This window comes from Pholis gunnellus (assembly GCF_910591455.1).
Source record: "Pholis gunnellus genome assembly, chromosome: 3".
In the NCBI taxonomy this organism is placed as follows: Eukaryota; Metazoa; Chordata; class Actinopteri; order Perciformes; family Pholidae; genus Pholis; species Pholis gunnellus.
Window position 1 is genome coordinate 14,441,291 of NC_136529.1, and position 19,990 is coordinate 14,461,280.

At 40.5% G+C, this 19,990-nt stretch overlaps 1 protein-coding gene across 1 annotated transcript in view; it reads left to right on the top strand.

Moving 5' to 3' along the window:
* Positions 1 to 6,537: 6,537 nt before the first annotated feature.
* The window catches only part of cacna1da (calcium channel, voltage-dependent, L type, alpha 1D subunit, a), a gene marked incomplete at both ends in the record, with an annotated part of 51,880 nt that continues 38,427 nt past the window's right edge, over positions 6,538 to 19,990 (top strand). The window contains 2 exons of the mRNA XM_079156979.1: positions 6,538 to 6,839; positions 7,412 to 7,517. Of these exons, the coding sequence (XP_079013105.1) occupies positions 6,538 to 6,839; positions 7,412 to 7,517 (408 nt within the window). The remainder of the gene's footprint in view (positions 6,840 to 7,411; positions 7,518 to 19,990) is intronic.

Genomic DNA, 19,990 nt, shown 5'->3' on the forward strand with positions numbered 1-19,990 from the left:
TCTTTAGAGGTTGGCCAAACACAACATTTACACAACCTTCACCTCAGCAGAGCTAAGAGCCAAATCCTATTGTCTGATGTGCTTATGCACAGATTACAAGACATCTTCATAAGTATCTTTAAAAAGAATAACAGAGAATAATGAAAAATAAATGACTGGGAAATTAAGATTTTGTTATGTTCCTTTGTTACTATGAACGCAGAAAAACTTAAAACAACTGTTTTCTAATGATTCGGGTTCAAAGTGAATTCCCATATTTGAATAAAATTAATTTCGGTTTTGAGTGTTTGGTAGCGCAGAGAGTAAAGAAGCAGATCAAATCGTAGGTGGTTAGACTGCTGGGTGGAGCCAAATGGCATCCGTGGTCCCTGGGGGCCACTGCACTCTCTGTTTATATTTTTACTCCATTTTCAGTTAAAATGAACTGCAATGCGCTTTCCCACCAGGGACTACAGATCTTTGGAGGGAAATCCACTCATCAGTAAGAAACCAGGTCATGAACAACAGAAAAAGAAGCAAAAAAAAAGAGAAGAAAAGAACATTTCTCAAGAGTGAGGCTATAGAAAAATAAACACAAGTGATTTTTTTCCTTTTAAAGTACAAAGTATTGCTAATAGGTTACTATGTCTAAATCAGGGTAAATCTATAACAACCTCCAATGTCCTGGATGTGAAGGCTGTCAACATATTTTGGGAAGACTTATTTGCTTTCTTGTCAGGAGTTATTAGAAGATGTGTGCATTGAATATAAAGCTAGAGCCAGCAGGCTTTTAGCTTAGTGTAAAGCCTGGAGGCAGGGATAAAAACAATGCCTACCAGTGCCTCTAAAGCTCACCAATTAAGACCTATATTATATCTTGTTTGTTTAATAGGTGCAAAAACCGTGCTGGAACTATTTCTTAGCAAGGCACAGTGACTTCCTGAAGTGTGTCCGGATTAAACAAATGGGATATAACATGTTATTTAATAAGCTTTAGAGGTGCAAACCCAGTTCATGCTAAGCTAAGCTAATTGCCTGCTGGCTCCAATGTCACATTTACTGGAAAGAAATGAGAGTGGTTTGACCCAAAGTGTCAGAATATTCGAGTGCCCCCCTACTGGGGGGATCTAAACATGTAGCAACATATTCATCCTGCACACACATGACTGGAAGAATCTTGACTAAATGTTCCTGATAACTATATTTACCAAAACAAAACTCAGTTCCAGCACCAGGCAACTCAATGAGCACACAGTAAAAACCGCTAATGGTGCATGCTCAAACAGTGGCGCTAGCGGCTTTGCTTCTTCTACGCTACCCACACAAACAAAATGGCATTATGAAGGCTGAGACTCAAAACTCACTGAACCAGCAGCCGAAGAGGAGACAAAATAAACTCACTTTATATAACCATAAATCATGCCTTACCTTTGCTGTTTTGTGATCAAAAGTTGTGTTAGATGCATATCAACACCGCTAATGGCTACTTCAATGTCTCTGGATTCCACCTGTCCACCTTTATTAATTTGCATTGCATATTTGAGCATTTGCACTCTGCCTTCCTTCAGCATCAAACAGATAATCCTCAGCCTGAAATGTGAAAACACAATCTATGGCTCTATCAGGTGGATACATTATAGTACTCCTTTTAATTCTACAGGCATTACATAATACAGAGCTGTCCACATTAACAAATGAGTTATGGTCTTCTTTAAATTAGACTTTAAAAAAAAATCATATAATCATTAAATTAAGCTGGAACTGTTTCTCTAAATATATATCTAACACAGAGTGGACAAAATAACAGAAATACCTAATAAGCCCTGGTGAAATTCTGAATTTGGGGAAACTGGTATTTGTTTTTGTATGAAGATGTTGATTCAAATATGTTTTCAGATCACAGTTTCTTTTTAATCAAATATCCTGTAGATTGTTTTTCAGTCTGCGTTGGTGAAGGGGCCAATCATGATCCCTGCTTCTTTTTTTAAGTGCATTCCCTCAGGTGTGTCTCTTATTTGCCAACCCTTGAATTACATAATCAACAAGTGCCAATTAATAAAGAATGTCATCAAAACCATTTTCTGCCATTTGACACACGCTGCCACATAATTACCACCAACACAGAAACACACACAAAAACACACGCGCACACACACACACACACACACACACACACACCACCTCATCTGTAGGTGAATAATTCAAGATGATAGAAGAAACCATTATCCTGGGCAGACAGGTAAGATGATATGATGAGTCTCGTCCCTGCCTCCTCGCCCAGTCGTTCTCCACCTCTCACCAAACACTGCTGCCGTTCATTCACTGACCAGCCTGCCAGGGACGAAGATGAGTGTTTTCTGCTCTTTGTTGTCAGCTGGGACATGTAGGTGAAGCAGAGGCCTGGGGTCAGCTCTTCTACTCTGGCAGGTATTTTCACAGCACAGACTACAATATCACAGTGTGGCCTACTGAACTGTGGTCACTGCTATTTGAGCAAACTGCAACTAAAACATTTTATGATATCAGGGTCTGTTTTTACGTTGTAGTATGGTTTATCGCTATTAATGAAAGCATTATGTGGAAAAGGAAATACCATTCATTTAAATACTTTTATATTACACTGCGAAGTCAGTCTTGCCCAACAGTTGCTGTAACAACTGTTAGGCAAGACCGACCAACTTAACAAGTGACTGAAAATAAAATCCAGAGAAGAGTTTTTAAAGGGTTTTCTGAGGGTCAGAACTATCATTTGGTCATTAGTTTTTCATAAGGGTAGGATTAACATGTAATGTTATGCATGACAGATGTACACGTGCCTCGTGATGCAGTTTGCATTGTAACTTACAAATCAACATATTTTATGCGACAACAATGTCAACAGTGTTGGTGTAAGACAAGGTTATGTCTTTTACAAAACTAAACACCACAAAATAAATGACATCATTTGAGATCAGAAATGAATAAGTTGGACTGATGATTTAGTATTTTACAGACTTTTTTAAACATTATTTCTGATTGTAAAAGAGTGTCACAGTTGCCCTGTACGTCTCTTTTAAAAAAAAAGATATGAAGGAACAGTTTTGTACACATCTGAAATATTACAGAATGTGCTGCTCTCAAAGAACGGCTGTAAAGAGAGGCATGTATGTGTGTGTTACATCTATCTGGCAAGGTGGTGTTGACTTACTTTCTCATCATGGACACATGCACTGGCAAATGGGAAATGTAGTTACATATTCAAAAGTAAACAGTTTAAAGGAGGGCAACATATTGTCAGTTGAAAGGATGCATTTTCACTGACTTTGGCAGGAAAACATTAATATCATTACAGCAAAATTAGTTTGGTTCATGATCGACATGGCTCACTATATCATTTGGTATACATAATTGATGTTTTTAAAGCTGCTGTAATCAATATGTTTATTCTAACAATGTATCAAACAACAATGTGAACAATGCGACAATGTTGTAATAAACATAATGAAAATCATCACCTGAATCTGCAGCTCCGCTATAATGAGTTTCAGATCATTGTTTCGCTGTTTGTATCATAGCTTTACTTTGTATTACATTCACTGCTCTCGTTTTGTTGTTTTCAGTTGCAGCAGGCAAAGTTAGTAACTAACTGAAGAACATAGTGGAGCATTTAGCAGTTAAAGAAACAGATATGCCCCTCAGGAGTTGGTGGAGACTAAAAACAATGCTAAAAGAGAGTGAATATTGGACTTCTATTATATAATTGTCTCAGAAGAAAATGACATTTCTAACATTTCAAGTAAGAAATAATATAAATTCTCAAGAAAAAAGTAACTGCAGGGGGGATTTTTCACAACTTGGCAAACCACAATTAGTTCTTAATGACTCATAATTTATTACATTTATAATTGAATATATTTGCCATACCAAAGCTTGTAGGGTGCCTTAATCGAAAGTGTGCCCATGAAAGTTTAATAAGATAAGTTGCTAAACCAGTGTTTTAATGGTAGCCTACCATGTTGTCTTAATGACCTTCACGTGAGCAATGGATGCTGAATGTGACGCCCTGTTTGAAAGTTGTCTCCTTCTATTGCAGAGCGCTACATTGCGCACATGCCATAGCACCTTTGTGATGTGAGGGGTCTTGTGCAGCAGCAGCAGAAGGAGGACAGCTCGCTTTCTGATGTAGACTCGTTTCTCTGTTAACTGGCGCCGTGACGATAAGTAGGCAGCGGATGAGGATGCTCTGTTGTGTGGTGCGCACTCTCCTGTCTCCAGCTCTCCACGATCACCATGGAAGAGCATAATTAATGCACAGGCTTTATGTGTCCCTCCTGCTGCCGGAGCTGATGCATATTAAACCGCCGTTTGAGACCGGACCTGCGATTTTGTCCCTGGACCCGTGTTACCGAGCGGAGAGGACCGCGGCTGAGTCATAAAGTCTTCAGAAAAGGTACAGCACGGTGCGGTTTCTGCTCCACAAACTGAAGTTAGCCTCTTAGCATAGCTGCGTTTTGCTGCATGCAGGCAATGGTGATGCTTTCCTCATTATTGTCAGAGGACAGCAGTTATTATTAAATGGCCACTTTCCTTTCGACGCTGTCATGTTTTGTGGATTATGGGGAGGAGATTCACCGCCTTGTCATGAACAAATACATTTAGATACATTTTAATAGAGCATGGCCAGGGCTGATGCCAGGCTGGTACCTTTTCTACAAACGGAGGTGGGCTCTGGTCATGTGGACTGTCCACTATATTAGCCCTGAGTGTAAGAGCATCACTGATTTGTTGTAATAACGTTGCCAGCTGTTTCTGCTGAGCAGCGAGGACCATCTGACGGCTGTGCGTTGCTCAGTTTTCCCTTTGAGCGCTCGGAGTCAAGTCAGTCTGTCATTTCACATCATTTTTGGGGTGATTTTTTTTATCACATCCTACCTTGGTGGCGTCCAAGGAGAAATACGAGGACAATTGATGATGGTTAATTTGTCATGAGTCGCTCATGCAGAAATGTCAGTGTTCGTTTTTATCACGGGGGAACGGTCGACGTTGTCGATGCAGCGGTGAAATGAATATTCCAAAAGAAGCGCATTTTGTACGCATTGTTCCCACATTGAGCTTGCACTAGCCCGGGCTACATGAAGGCAGCATCGTAGCACAAAGGAGACGTGAAGCTGGCAGCCTAAATTCTCCACAATATGTGCAGTCTTACATCACAGTACCACTCATAGCCCATTTTCCTGTAAAATATGAAGATGCATTCCTCTTGGAGCATCACTGCAATGTGACCTTTTCTGCTTCTTCCTCTGCGGGCCTGCTCAGCAGTTCAAGGACTTACACAACTGATGGGACCAAGTGATGCCTGAGAGTGGCAGCTCTGAATTTACAGCTTAATTTGTGTGTGTGTGTGTTTTGACATCTGCATGTCATCTGCTTACAGTTTTTTCCCCATAGAATATGTTCAGTTTCAGGAAATGCTGTTTAATAAATGCAGAGTCTTGATGGCAACATGAGAACCAGGCCAACGTGCCTTATCTCTGGTTTTGAACGATCCTCGGCTTCAGTTGCACATCTCACTATTTTCACATAAGATCACATTATTTTATTTGCATGCTTTAGGGGAAACGAACAGCTTCTTTATCCTTGAAGAGACTACAGCAATTCAACAAGCTGCCATCTTTAAATTGTGCAGGTGTGTGTGGTTATAATATCAGCTGTGTCTAAGCCGAAGTAAAGGTTCTCACATTGTCTTAAATATTAATTGTGGGCCAGTATGTGCTGTATATACACCAGTATTAATTACTCCTGCACCTTTTTACTTCACTGAAGTCCCTTTGTCTCTGAGACCATTTGGAGCATCATGCTGTATACCTGCTGCAGCACAACAGAGTGCTGGGAAAGCCATATTTTAGTTCAGAAAGTACAGTTTGCAGTATGAGCTGGATTGTCAATATTTAGCTTGAAGAAAAACACATTTAATTAAAGGCAAGGGAAGCATTATTTATATTGCATGTTTCATATGCTCATAAGTTTATGAAAAGACAAAGAAAAGTAATAATAATAGTAATTCACTATTCGCTAATCACAACGAGCATACAGGAAGATTTACATATTATTCAGTTAGAATGTTTTGCACATTATCAGTATATCTTTCATCAGGAAGCGTATTAAAGCATCTAGGGGCATAACATCTAAAGGCAGCTTCACCAGTTGTTGAACTGACTAAAGAATGATTGAAGATATCAGACCAGTTGACCTAAGAAGGCCGTGCACGGCTTTATAGACAGGCAGAAGAACCTGAGTGCATTCTAGTGTGTTGTGCAAGTCAATGTAGTAATTTGAAGGCAGACAAAAGCAATGTCGATAATCCTTTTATTGTTATATAAAGTGTAAAATGTACTAATGCCATGATCTCATCTCACCCTTTTCTCATTCTCAGAGGCAAATTATGCCAGCAGCACCAGAGTCGCTCCCCCTGGTGACGTGCCAGCTCATTGGTCAGACTATTCTGCCCTTCTCTAGCCACCCAGTCTACCCGGGCAGATCCATGCTGCTGGATGCTCCTCACAGAGCCACGCCCACACCATGAGCGCCAAAGGGCCTGCCCCAGACCCAGCCCCCGCGGCCCCAGAGGCCCCTCCCGCCTCAACCCCTGCCCCTGCCCCTGCTGCGGCCCCAGCCCCTGTGGCACCTCCCGCACCTCCTGCCCTGCCTGCTCCAGTGTCCAGTACCATCCCGGTTGGTGCGTTGGCACAGAAGAAGCGGCAACAGTATGCCAAAAGCAAGAAACAGGGCAGTAATGCCAACAGCAGGCCACCAAGGGCTCTGTTCTGCCTCAACCTCAACAACCCCATACGCAGGGCCTGCATCAGCCTGGTGGAGTGGAAGTATCCTTTACAGTGGTATTATGTAGAGCTGGGTGAATGTCTGAGTGTTGGGATTTGACCAAAGAGCATTACCTGTTCACAGAGCCGAAGCGGTTAGATTAGAAAACTAATTGGCAACTATTTTGGATATTATATATATATATATTTTCAAAACATTTTTTGTTTTATATCAGTGTAGATTAGATATCTTCGGGTTTTGGATTGTAATTCGGACAAAACAAGTCTTCACTTTGGGCACTGGGAAGCTGTCATGTGCATTTTTTTCACTATTTTCTAACCTTTAATAAACCCAATGATTAATGGATTAGGTAAAATAACTGCCACATTAATTGATAGTGAAAATGATCTTTAGTTGCTGACTGCCATACTTGTTCACAGGTCCTTTGTGTATACCTTTGTTCAATCTTAGCTGTGGTAATTATTCATGATGGCCACATCCGTTAATTTCGTGTAGTGCTTTTTAAAGTAATCAGACTACATCAGGAGATTGGAAAAGTGTTTTGTAGTGTGTTATTCTTTATTGCTCTGTTACATCATTTTCTTCCGTGTTTTCCTTAACTTTTTTTTCTCAGGCCATTTGATATCTTTATATTAATTGCTATTTTTGCCAACTGTATGGCCTTAGCTGTCTATGTCCCCTTCCCTGCAGATGATTCCAACTCCACAAACCATGACCTGGTGAGTAGTCTGTATATGTCACTATGATACATTTATTCATTTGGTGCCTGTTGTATCAGTGCTGCTACTTAAAGCCAAAAACAGACTGGTATTGCTTTGCATAGGTTTTATAGTCTCTCCGAGTTCACATTGTCAAAATCCTAATGTCTGTCTTGTTAGGTTTGTGATAAGGAGTTAAAGAATGGAAGATAATCTCTGTTGTTCTCTTGTTTGGTTGAATAATTTCAAGATTCATTACAACATGCATCGTTACTTCATAATCCTCTTCCAGATGAAAAAATGTGATTGTATCGTCCTTTTGATAAGAGATATGGTAGGTATAGTATATAGAGATTTTGCTGTAAAAGTAAGACGTTTCATACAGATTGTATCTTTAGTATATTGCTCTATCATGCAGATTTCAAGTATCTGCTGTGCCGACACAGAGAAACACGTTGACAACTATCCTCATTGGTGCTTTATCATGTCATAGTTTCCCTGTACAGAGGTTTTATTCAGCTTTCTATTTTTAGAATTTATCGTCATTGCACCACTCTGTGCACCTTGTGCATTTATGTCTGTGTGATGAATTATGGGTGATGTAGTGTTGTAAGCATTGTTCCACAGCTGAGCATGAGTGCTCTCTCCAAAAGCCAGACAAACACACAGAATGTGGTCCTCTTTACATGGGCAGAATTTAGCTGTAGTGCTCAATGATTCATGAAGAGCTCATACAGTGTGTCTGCAGACATTTCAATGTTCTTGAAAGCTTCGTCTGAGAGCAGGAACATGTTTGAGGAGGTTACCAGCTCGCTGTAAAAAAGCAGCAGAGTGTTTCTCAGTCTGTTACGCTGTTGAACCTGCTGTGTAAGATAAGCTACAGCTTTAGTTAAAAGGCTGTCTGCTCTACTTTAGAGAAGATGCACTGCTTCTCGGTTTGACCTCCTGCAGGGTGACCTCAGGGTGTTTGTTTACACAGCGGTGGTGCATCAGGGGGAAAGTGGGCCATCTGGGACATTACAGTACCTGATACAGTATTATGTACAGTGTGTTGTCAGGGTTAGTTTGGGAGTGAGGTTTGAAAGAGTTGGATTGTCCTAATAGTGTCAACTGGAAAGTGAAAATGTTCACACTTGCGTAAGAAGAAACGAACAAGAATGTAGAAAAACATTGAGAGTCTGGTTGGACTCTGAGAAAAGCAATGCCGAAACATCTGTGCATTTTGCTGATGTGAACACAAATACAGCAGCAATAGAGTTTAAAGACTATTCTAATCAGCATGCAAGTCTTTGTGGACTGGGGTACTCACACACACACACACACACCAGCTCTCTTTTTGTTTTTTGTTTACGGATGCAACAATCCGACCCGTTGGATTGTATCTGCACCCACACTGACCTTATTAAGTAAACCAGGGACTGGCCAGAATATACAAATGCAGTTTATTTTTGTTCATTTTCTGTTTCGAGCTAGTCTTGATGCTTAAAGTAATTTAATACATTTCTTTTAATATGAAGGCTACTTTCGGTTGTGAGTTTTCAGAAGCCACTCACTATTGTGTGTCCCAGCCTCAGACTGATTGTAAACCATGCGTTGACAGGTGATTATTTCATACTAGTAGCTTTACAGTATGTATAACCGCTAAACCTCAGGTCTTCTTATTCATTTGCAATGCAGCCATTATGGAGCCTAACTGCAATGTTTATAAATTCAGAGCGTTGCCAGAATTGACATTCAGAGCTTCACCTTCTTATGTGTTCAGATCACGAAAGGTCTGGCATCAACTAAATAACTAAGCTGGCTTGGAAGCTAGATACTATGTCTCATCTCAGCCATTATAATGCAAACCAAATCTGTAAGTGTGAACATGTGATGGATGGTTTGGCATTTTGTAACGATGCCTTCATTATGTCTTATGCCTGAACCTGTTGCGGCATCGCTGTGTAATATTTGTCACTGTATTCTAATGGATGTTGTATATGTCTCCTCTGTCCACGAGTCGAAGATTAGAGCTGTGGATGCACCTATAGGAATGAACCACAAAGCTACATTTTGTGCACTTTTGCATAGACAGTTGAGGACTGAGCAGCATCATTGATGCGGCTTACATGCTTCATGAACAAGATCATGAAGTAGAGGTGAGACGACATGTTGATGATTAGATATCAAGTTATTCATCATTTAGTCACATCCTTTGTAGTCAGGACAAAGCTTAACTTTTTGAAAACGCATAACTGCCTCCTCTGTGCTTATATGGATGCTTCCTTAACTGCACCATACAGTATATGTTTTTGCTGATCCTCATACTGATCCTTGTCTATTGCTTGCACAAGCCTTTGGTATCTGATATAATGTCGACACTGCAGAATTAAACCAGAGGGCAAATACTGCAATCTTTCCCTTTTCAGCAGAGGTTGAACAATAGACTACTTTGTAGGGCAGGTGTGCCAGCTTGGCCTTAGTTGTTCTACAGAACTCACGCTGTAGTCACAGGAGGAGCACTAGAGACAAAAGTGCTGAGCTATGCTTTCTGTAGCGGCCAGCAGGTAAGCTGTAGTGGAGATTGTCATTTCACACCGTTCTGCTCTGCAGCCTCAGAGGTGGACTGAGAACTCATATGAAACCTGAGGCGCTGAGGGGCCTGATGTGTAAAGCAAGGATCAAATGACATCACCAGGCTGTCGAACTAAGCAGGTTTTTACCCATCCACACATTCAACGCAGAGAGACACTGAAATGTTGCAATACAGACAAGCTGACGTCTAGGCTCGTGAATGTGTAGACTGTTCATTTAGTGCATTCTCAGGTAACACCATCAACATTAACACCATCAACATAAACATACTGAATTTGTTTGCTGGTGTCACACTGTCCACACAGTGCCTCGGTGCTGCAGAGCTGCTCCGGGTTAGAACAGTGCAATGCTGCAAAGTCACGGAGGCCTTAATAGCATGAGTCTGCCCGTCTTGTTAGTAAGGCTTGGTTAAATGCAGCAGCTCATTATAAATAGAAAGCAATTTCCTCCTCAGGCAGAACATTGGGCAAAGGCTTGAGGTGCTGCTACCACCAGGAGGCACAAGTGAGTAACAGGACGTAGCGAGCACACACGTGCATGTAAGACAGCAAACCCTGTCAGGAACCCACAGTCATTTCCTCCTTCTTCTGCTTAGCTTTCTCCTTTATTGCTCTTCCTTTGTTTAGTCATTTCACTGCAATATAAGACACACAACCCATCCTGCACGTGACTGTGTCTCCTCTGCACCCACCTTGTCTCGGGGACAGACAAATAGTCTGCAACCCTCCCGCCTTTGCTTTAAGGTCATTTCTGACTTATCTATCTGAGACACAACACCCTGGGCAGCTCCGGCTGAAGGTAGCTGAGCAAAACAATGACCTTTTCATGGTGAATATGAATCATACATCTCTTCCTTACTGAGGCAACACACAGTGAATCGCGCATGGTATCATGTAGTGTTTGCCCGTACCACTGTTATTGCATAACTCTGGAGCCGCAGAGCGATTTATTTTACTGGGGACAAAAGGACACAAACATGTAAAGACTGAAATGTCCCACACAAACCAATAGAGAGGTCATTTGGACGACAGCAGATAACTCACAGCCTAAATCAGCTTCACATTTAGATGCTGGTACATTTGAGGATATCAGCAATTTTAAGAACATGAGCGTTGGGCAATATGGCCAAAATGTTCTGATCACTTGATATCTTGCTAATGATTTATATTACGATACAGCATGTTTTCTGGTCGTTGAATAAATAAAGTCTTTTTTAATTAACCACATGGTAAATAAAAAAAAACTTGAAGATTGAAAAATACTTTAATAAATGAAAATAACAGTTTCAAGCAAAAATATAGGGAAAAATTAATACATATTTTCAGCTGTACTGATATGTTAACATGCATGCACACAAATAGAGAGTAATCAGATTATGACGATAGTTTGACTGAAACAGGGCTATTTTCAAAAGCAGAATTCTTATCAATTCAGATTTTTCTGAGAAATTTCAGATGTATGCCTTTGTTTTTAGCAATTTAGATGACACACCCTTGTGTATCACAATATCTAGATATATGATTTCATCATGAAATTATCATATTGAATTATTGCCCAGTCCTTACGTGAATCATTTTGCTAAATAATATTCATTTATGATTTAATGCTATTGACAGAGGGACTGAGGAAAACACACACACACACACACACACACACACACACACACACACACACACACACACACACACACACACACACATGTTGGTGCCATGGTTCTAGTGAGTCCCTCATTTAATATCTGGATTTTTGGTAGTTATAAAAAAAACATTTGTTATGATGTTGACATTTGGTGTTAGAATAAGCTCAAGTGGTTTACACAGGATTAGGTGAGAGGGGCGGGAGATGGTCATTGTAGACAACTGTCCCATCTGTTTAAGATGAAGTGAAGCTTGTTATGACACTTACATGCTTGTCATCTAATGTGATGTAATGTTATTGTGTTTTATACTATTACACAACTAGACAGCACAGCTTTTCTAATTTCATCTTTATTGAGATGGCAGGCTTACAAATTCTAAATGCTATGTGTGAGTGAATACTAATGGATTGAACAAACAGAAGCCAAACATGGCTGCTACCATGGTGAGTAGTACGATATCTCCCTTTTACAATCAAGAAGTCACGCACAGGATCCACAGTTTATCCTCTATAATCACACACAGCATACTTGTCTCCATGACAATTAATCCTGTGCTGCAAGACACATTTTAAATCGATTTATGTAAATTAGCGCTTAGCTTTATGGCACACGACTGTATTTAAACGTAAACTGGCCTCGTTCATCAACACCATGTGCAGGCCAGCAGAAGTTCCTGGTTCACAGGTTCAAACACACTTAAGTGTTACTAATTAAAACAGATCTATCATCGGTTATCCCCTAAAGCTTACACTGAGTCAGTCAGTTCACTCATGCACACGACTTCAATGAACTCTCAGGCCTGTTACACGAGACAAAAGCCACGCTAAAGCAAAGCCCCGTTAATATATTTTGTATTTGCATGCAACTCTGCTATAGGCGTGAAATGCACATAGCGACCGTGCCCTACAAAGTGAGCAACTACCAACAAAGAAGTTGTTTCTGATGTAAATACATACCAACAACCATCACAGTGCCAAACTTGTGACTGGCAGCAAATGCCTGTTGACTGATCACAGTCACCAAGTGCTCCAGTGTGACACCCAGCCACTAAGAGGCATCTGCCAGATTGCAGTGGTTCGTGTCAAATATGATCAGAGGCACAATACAGTGAAATGTCTTCTTTTGAGCTGACATCTGATGATATTGTAAGTGCCTCCATGATATCCTGCATCTTGCCTTTTCAACCTGTTTTAAGGATGCAGATGTTGTTATTGACTTTGTTATTCTCTTGTATTAAAGGGCCTTGTGTTATTTGCCAGCTTTGTAGTCACCAACTCAAGGTCACAGTCTCTGTGCCAATTAAACAGTGTGTGCTGTAAATTCAAAGAATTGCAATCAAATAAAAACACGTTTAGTTAACATGCACCACAATCTTTCAGGTTATTGCCCTTAATTGACCATATCTTGCCTTTATTTCAAAACACAACCTGCCACTGTGTTTTTTTTAATACTATTCAGTTGCTGATGTTGCTTTTTGCAACAGTCTTTGATAGTATTTGTAGTAATGTTTCAAGTCTACGCTTGGGGAGTTGATGACATATATTTCCATCTGAGGAGGGCTTCGTGTGTCAGTATTTTGGCTGCACATGTACAGAAGAGCGTAAATTTGTACGTGTGTGATGGATGAAGCAGTTGGCGGTGTGTGCGTGTGTGTGTGTGTGTGTGTGTGTGTGTGTGTGTGTGTGTGTGTGTGTGTAATGGCTGGCACAAGCAGCAACGTCTGGACTGTGGCCTCCCATAGAGATGATGTTAAAAGTATGTGTTTAGTCACTTAACGTAACTGCTCATTTGTGGCTCACACTAGCACTGTCCCTGCTTGTTATCTTGAATGTGTATTACTGCACGTGTGTGCAAGTGTGAGAGTGTGTTTGTGTGTGTTTGAGAGGGAGGCAGAGCCAGCTTTGTGTGGATACTCTGTGGAAGTGCAGTCATGATGAAGAACAGAAGAGCATGTGCACACTGTGTGCGTCAAACAGGCCATCTTAAAGGGGAATGACAGATGATTTATGAATTAATGTGTTTTTTTTTCCTCAGGTTCTGTTAATAATAATTATCATTTCTTATGAATATGATGCAATGAACAAGAGTGACAAGTGACAAGAGTGAGTTTTCTGTTTTTTTAGTTTCTTTATGATTTGTTGTTTTGTCCTGCTTCTACTCTCAATGTAGTTATTTTCACCAATGCAAATGTATATTAGCATTGACAGTTAACATATTTGCACATTATAATATCTTGGGACTTTATACTAGAGTCAAGACGGTTGTATCATCTTTGTTGCAACTCTGCAATCTGTTGCTAAGTCAGTAAAGATACATAATAGCTGTATTGCACTAAAACTACTATAACAAGTTGTATGATGAGTATCTTCTCTCATCTCTCAGCTTCTCCACTCACAGGAAATGAAAAAACATTTACAGGGTCAGTTGAACACTTTTTTGTGAAAATATTCAACTTAAACTAAACTTCGTCAAATGCCTGCTTGAGGCAAAAGCTTTAGAGGAATTTTTGGGATCCGACTTTAATTTCCTGAGTTTAGCCATTTTCTTTTTGGTTTCCATGAAGCTATAGGTGCTTCCTTACATGGACACACATCTGCAAGGATAAACATGTTTTCTATAGATTTACTGCACAGTATGGAACAATAACATTCACAGGCACACTTTGCAGATGAACCACAAAGAACAAAAACCATGAGGGATAAAGAGATCAGGGGTCACTGTGTGTGTGTGTGTGTGTGTGTGTCCATAGTTGAGTTGTGAGAGAGATATGAGTGTGTGGGCTTGACTGAAATGGGAATACATGAGAATGCTTTACTCCCTGTGAGGTGTTGCAGAATTGAGGTTGCAAATGTACTACTTGCCTCTTTCTCTACATCAACAGTCACAGGAAAACACTGACACAATTAAACAACACCAAGAGAAGCTTTAATGGTTTTTCTCATGAACTCAGCGGGTTGAATACAGCACAAGTCGTGCTGTAACGTAGACGGCCGCTTTAAAAAACTGTGATTCTAGTTTAACTGCACTGAGCTATTGCTGTGTTAAGCCAAACAGGAACTGACAGCTGCAGCATTTTACAAACTGAAAAAAACATCTTGATTGAACGACTACATCGCTGTTCAATTCTGTGTCGATCGTGTAACTTTAGGGCAAAACTAAGCAACACATCACTGAGCTTATGCAACAAGTATTCAGTATGATGTTTTCTTCCTTTGTGAAGACATTGGTAGAGTGGGTATTCTTAAGATGACCTGCACTTGTAGTGTTTTCCTTGGCAGAGTGACATCCACATCCTCACAATTCCTGCCGCCCCCACAGTTCTTCACATACACACACACACACTTGTGTGTACACATACACCATATACAAAGACACATACTGTAAAGTGCATCTAAACATATGGTCCCAGCTATATAGAGCTATAAAGAACGTTGCATACAAACAGGTGTGCGGTACACTTCGTCGTATCTTGTAGTGTAGTCGCTGAATTGAAATGTTATGGATTCAAGTAGAAACAAGACATCTTGTTGCTGCTGTTTTTGTTTTATTGTTGGATTGAGTCAGTAGTTCAGAATCAAACACAAGAACAGGTAACAATAAAAGCAATGCAAAGACATGTGGAGGGATTTCAGCAAACACATTATACTATTTCCTGATGAGAAATAGCAATAGATTATTAATAAACTGGGATAAAATGTAAAAATGACTACAAATAGAATCACCTGGTAATGTGACATGCCTTATCAAAATATACAGAAGATGAACACAAACCCCATACATAACACACACTTATGCACAGGCATCCCAACATAGACTGCACACTCAAACACACTTGTATATTGTGCAAACCTGCAAGAGTAGGCGGTGAAGAAGCACTAAATGCTGGCTGCCCTCAGCCCCCTCCCCTGGCTTGGCTGGATGGCACTGACTGATCTATACAGACAGGGGAAGGAAAGAGAGTTAGCGAGAGATGGAGAGCGCATGGGGGAGGGAGATGTAGCTGGTGAATGATGTGGGAAGTCCGACAGAATATATGTCTGCTCATTGTGTGCAGGATGAGTTTCAAAATGATATAACGCTTCTGTGACACTCAAGAGAGATCTGCTCTCAAACTGTCCCGTGGCTGATAGCTGCAGAGTTTACGGTCATGTATTGGCTGCTGTGTCGTCACACCGTGCTGTTTGGTTGCATTCACTGACTGTGTGTACTCTCTACTGTACCATATATGGTTAGCATCGACATCAGTACTATGACTTGTGGTTTGTTGTGTTTGCTATGCTTGTAAGCGCTCTCGTCGCACACAGATATCAAACATGCATTATACAACTCTGACTCATGTGACTGTGGCTCAGACGTGGCTTGTCATACATGCACATGTAACACTCAGGTGGTCATGTAATCAGACATACATTAAATAGGCTGCATAGTTTATTTGTTAGAGAATTCATATATTAGACGTGCAGTGATTCCTCAATTAATTGATTGACAGAAATTGTATTTGCATTAATCACTTTGAATTCTTCTTCTCAAATGAATATTTTCAGGTTTTCTTAGTCCTGTGCACTGTCTTTGGGTTTTGGTCTGGTGCATTGCACTAAACAAGACATTTCAAAACATCAACTGCAATTGATATTTTGGAGACCGAACGATTACTTGAATAGTCTGGAAAATAATGGAGATTAATTGATTAGGAAAATAATCTTTTGTTCCTAATCTAATATATATATATATAGCTTTACTGTTTATGCCACGGTTTGCAGCATACTTTTCATTTTTATCCGTTTTTCCTCAAAACTACAGAATGACACTTGAATTTTACGCCAAAGCCTAATTTTATTTTGCTAATAGTCGCGTTAACTAACAGCCTTGAACCACACAATGATCACAAAAATAAATAATAATAACCATCATAATTGAATTTGGTGGCATTTTATGGTCACAGGCCTCCTCCCAATGTCTTTAACATATAGACCGTCATTCAGGTAGACCGCCACTTCCTGGTTGACTTGTACATTTAATTTGTTGGTAATTAAATGTGAAAGAATCGAGATTGTTTGCATTTCATTTTCCACCCAACGGCACCCAACATGTCTATGTCTATGCTAACAGCGCTAACTACTGCGAAAGTGCTGACTGAGCTGTTCACCTGAGTGCAAACCGGAAGGTGGGCGCTAGCTTCCACGACGACGCTGTCGTACGTCGTTATCACCTGTAACCGCCATATGAGATCTCCAACGCGCCTGCGAGCTAACCGGAAGCTAACTAGTGGGGCAGCTCACGTGCACTAACATGCACTCAAAACATGTCAACATTGCAAGGAGAAGCTATGATAACAACACACACAGAGGGAGAACGACTTCATTCACTGCACAGGTAGACATTACTACACGATATCTTTACATAACAAATAGTTTTTTTTTCTTTTTTTTTCTTCTGCATCTTACTGTAAACGCCGTCCTTATGTTAAGCTCGCAGTCATGATAGTGGTATTTTTGTGTAGCAACTTGGCAAAAAAAAGTGAACAAGCATATTGTAATCCTGATTGTCTCTGCTGTGAGTTTACTATGTTGGTCTACTCTGTACACACAGCATTTATTGCACGGTTGGTGTCTCCTGTCCGGCAGATGCAAATGACTCATTTTGTGATATTGTGCTGTATAAATACAATTAACTTGACTTGATTAGAAGATGGAATATGGGTGGCTAGATTGCAATACGGAATATTTGAGCACAGTGTTTCATGTTAAATTTGTATTTTATCTATACATATATATTGAAATGGCTGAAATTAGTTTTGAAACTCACTTCAGGAGGCTACACTTTTTACTGACTTTATTTAAATAATAAAAAATAATGTTTTGAACAAGGGTGCTGTAATTGCAAGGCAAGCTGTTTTATTGTACTTTATAGCTCCATTTAAACTCTTAGTATGCACAAAACTTAATTGCTGATATTCTGTGTGTAGCCTGGAGGAAGATGGATGGAGCTTCATGGGCATTGTGCACAGGGCCATCTGAATTCTTAATAGGTGTACATTGCCGCTGTCCGCATATCTCAGTCAAGTGGGAAGTTCTGTAAAGGAATGCATGGTTCAGCGGGTTAGCATCCTTTGTCATGGTGATCTGAGCTCTATGAGTGTGCGAGATGAACCGTCGTGCCTGTAGACATGAACACTCACCCTGTGACAGAAAGGAAACTGTACGACTGTGGGGGTCGAGGAGGAACATGCATTATGCCGTGTGATGAGTTTATCATATTGTTGGCGTGTATTTCAGAACATAAACATATGCCGTGTAAGTGTGTGTGTGTGTGTGTGTGAGCGTGTGTGATGTATCATGTTGTGTGTGTAGCTAACACAAGAGCAGCAAGTTAAGTGAACACTGAAAATGAATATATTATATGCTGTATGAGAAAAGGGAACATACTACGGTCTCTTTATAGCAGAAATAAACTAAGATGAGTCAGAGATATTTATGGTCATCCCCAATGGCCTCTTTCCTCACTCTCCTTCTCTTTCTGTGTCTCTCCCTCGGTCTATTTCTGCTCGCAGAATAACGTGCTGATGATTGAATAAATTGCTGGTTAATTGAGAAGGAATGGTTATCATTTGCTATTATATTTAACATGCTTTCACAAAGCAGGAAGTGGCAATTTGCATAAATTAACTGTGCCTTGGAAAGCTAAAACGGTTCTGACAACGTATTACATGCTGCTTTCTGTATCTTTACGATTATTACTCAATTACTGCTGTAGACCACACAAGAGAAAATATTATATAATATATATATTTGTATTCACATGGAGAATGTGCCCACCACTAGGCACTTTGTTAATAGATCTTTGGCATATAAGAAGACATGCTGGATACTTTTTGTGAATGTGTACTCAACCATCTAACTGAAGCCTGTGTTACACCAACATTTAACTGCTGCAGCAGTTTTCTATCGCTCCTTTTGGCCTCAATGTTCTCTCTCCGTCACTTCCCTTCCATCCTCGATTGAATCGTTCAGTTCTCTCTGGTCCCTGCGGCATCGAGCATGCTCCGTCATGGAGGCAGCAGCCACAAGCTTAACTCAACCTTTTACTTCACTAACAAAGAGGCCCATGTCTCCTATTCTGGGCTAAGTGCTTCTCACAATCTGCAGTAAACTGTTGGGAAAACGAGCCCCTCCAGCCCACAGTGCTCTTGCATTTATGGTGTCCGCAGAGAACACAGAGCAAAGGATTAAGGATTCCCTCAGGCAGAAGAGGTTATTATCTATATAATAATATATATATGTGTGTGTGCGTGGCTTTTAGCATTTTGTCTGCATTGTGTATTATAAGAGCCCTTGGGCATCCCATGTGAAAAGTTAAATGACTCTTGTATTGACGGAAAGATGTCATGGTTACCAGTGTGCAGAGTTTACGTTGACCTGCCTTATGCATAAAGGAAGACGAGGGCCTCTCTATGGTTACATATCCCCAGGGAGGTCCCAGGACTGTCCTAAATAAGCTGAGTGACCCCAGTGTGTCCACCTACAGCGTCTCACACATCGCACTGCGCTAACACGCACATGCCACCTTCATCTAGCAACGTGTGCCTCTGATATCTTCACTCGACCTCAACCTGATGGCCTGATGTTGCTGTTCTCTCTCTGTCTTTGAAACAACAGTAGAATGGTGCAATGCTGTGTTACATCACTGATTCTAGTCTCTACATAACATCTTTTTAATATAAGTGTGTTTTCCATTTTTTAACTTCGCTCAGCCGATTCATACAGCGGTGGGCGAGAGATCTCTGACTGGTTCTCCTGCTAAGTGAATCAGTGTTTTCATCCATCAGTGCCGTTTGGTCCTTATTTGTGCTTTCCCATCTTTACAAAGCCAAGCAACTTTTTACCTTAATATTATATCTAATTATAAAACAAGGAATCTCTGTCATGTCTGTCTGTATGTGGGCATGAACCATTCATACGATCTATTCACACTTGGTGGGTGTATTGCTGGGGACCCAAGGAAGTGCTTCTGTCGAATTTGGTGCAAATTGTGACATGCAACACATTTAATATTAATACATTTTGAATAAACTTGCACACAACGCACTGTGCAGCAGCGGGTGCAGAGTTTCAGGACTCTGTGGACTCAGGGCCTCTACATTCACTGCACTTCCTTTAGCTGCTGGATGCTGGACAAAGTCTGCTTTGGGTGCTGGATATATACTGACGTTAAATGGATGCTGGATAAAACGTTACAACCACAGTCTGGTTCACATAGTCAACAAGAGCGGATAGCCAACTGG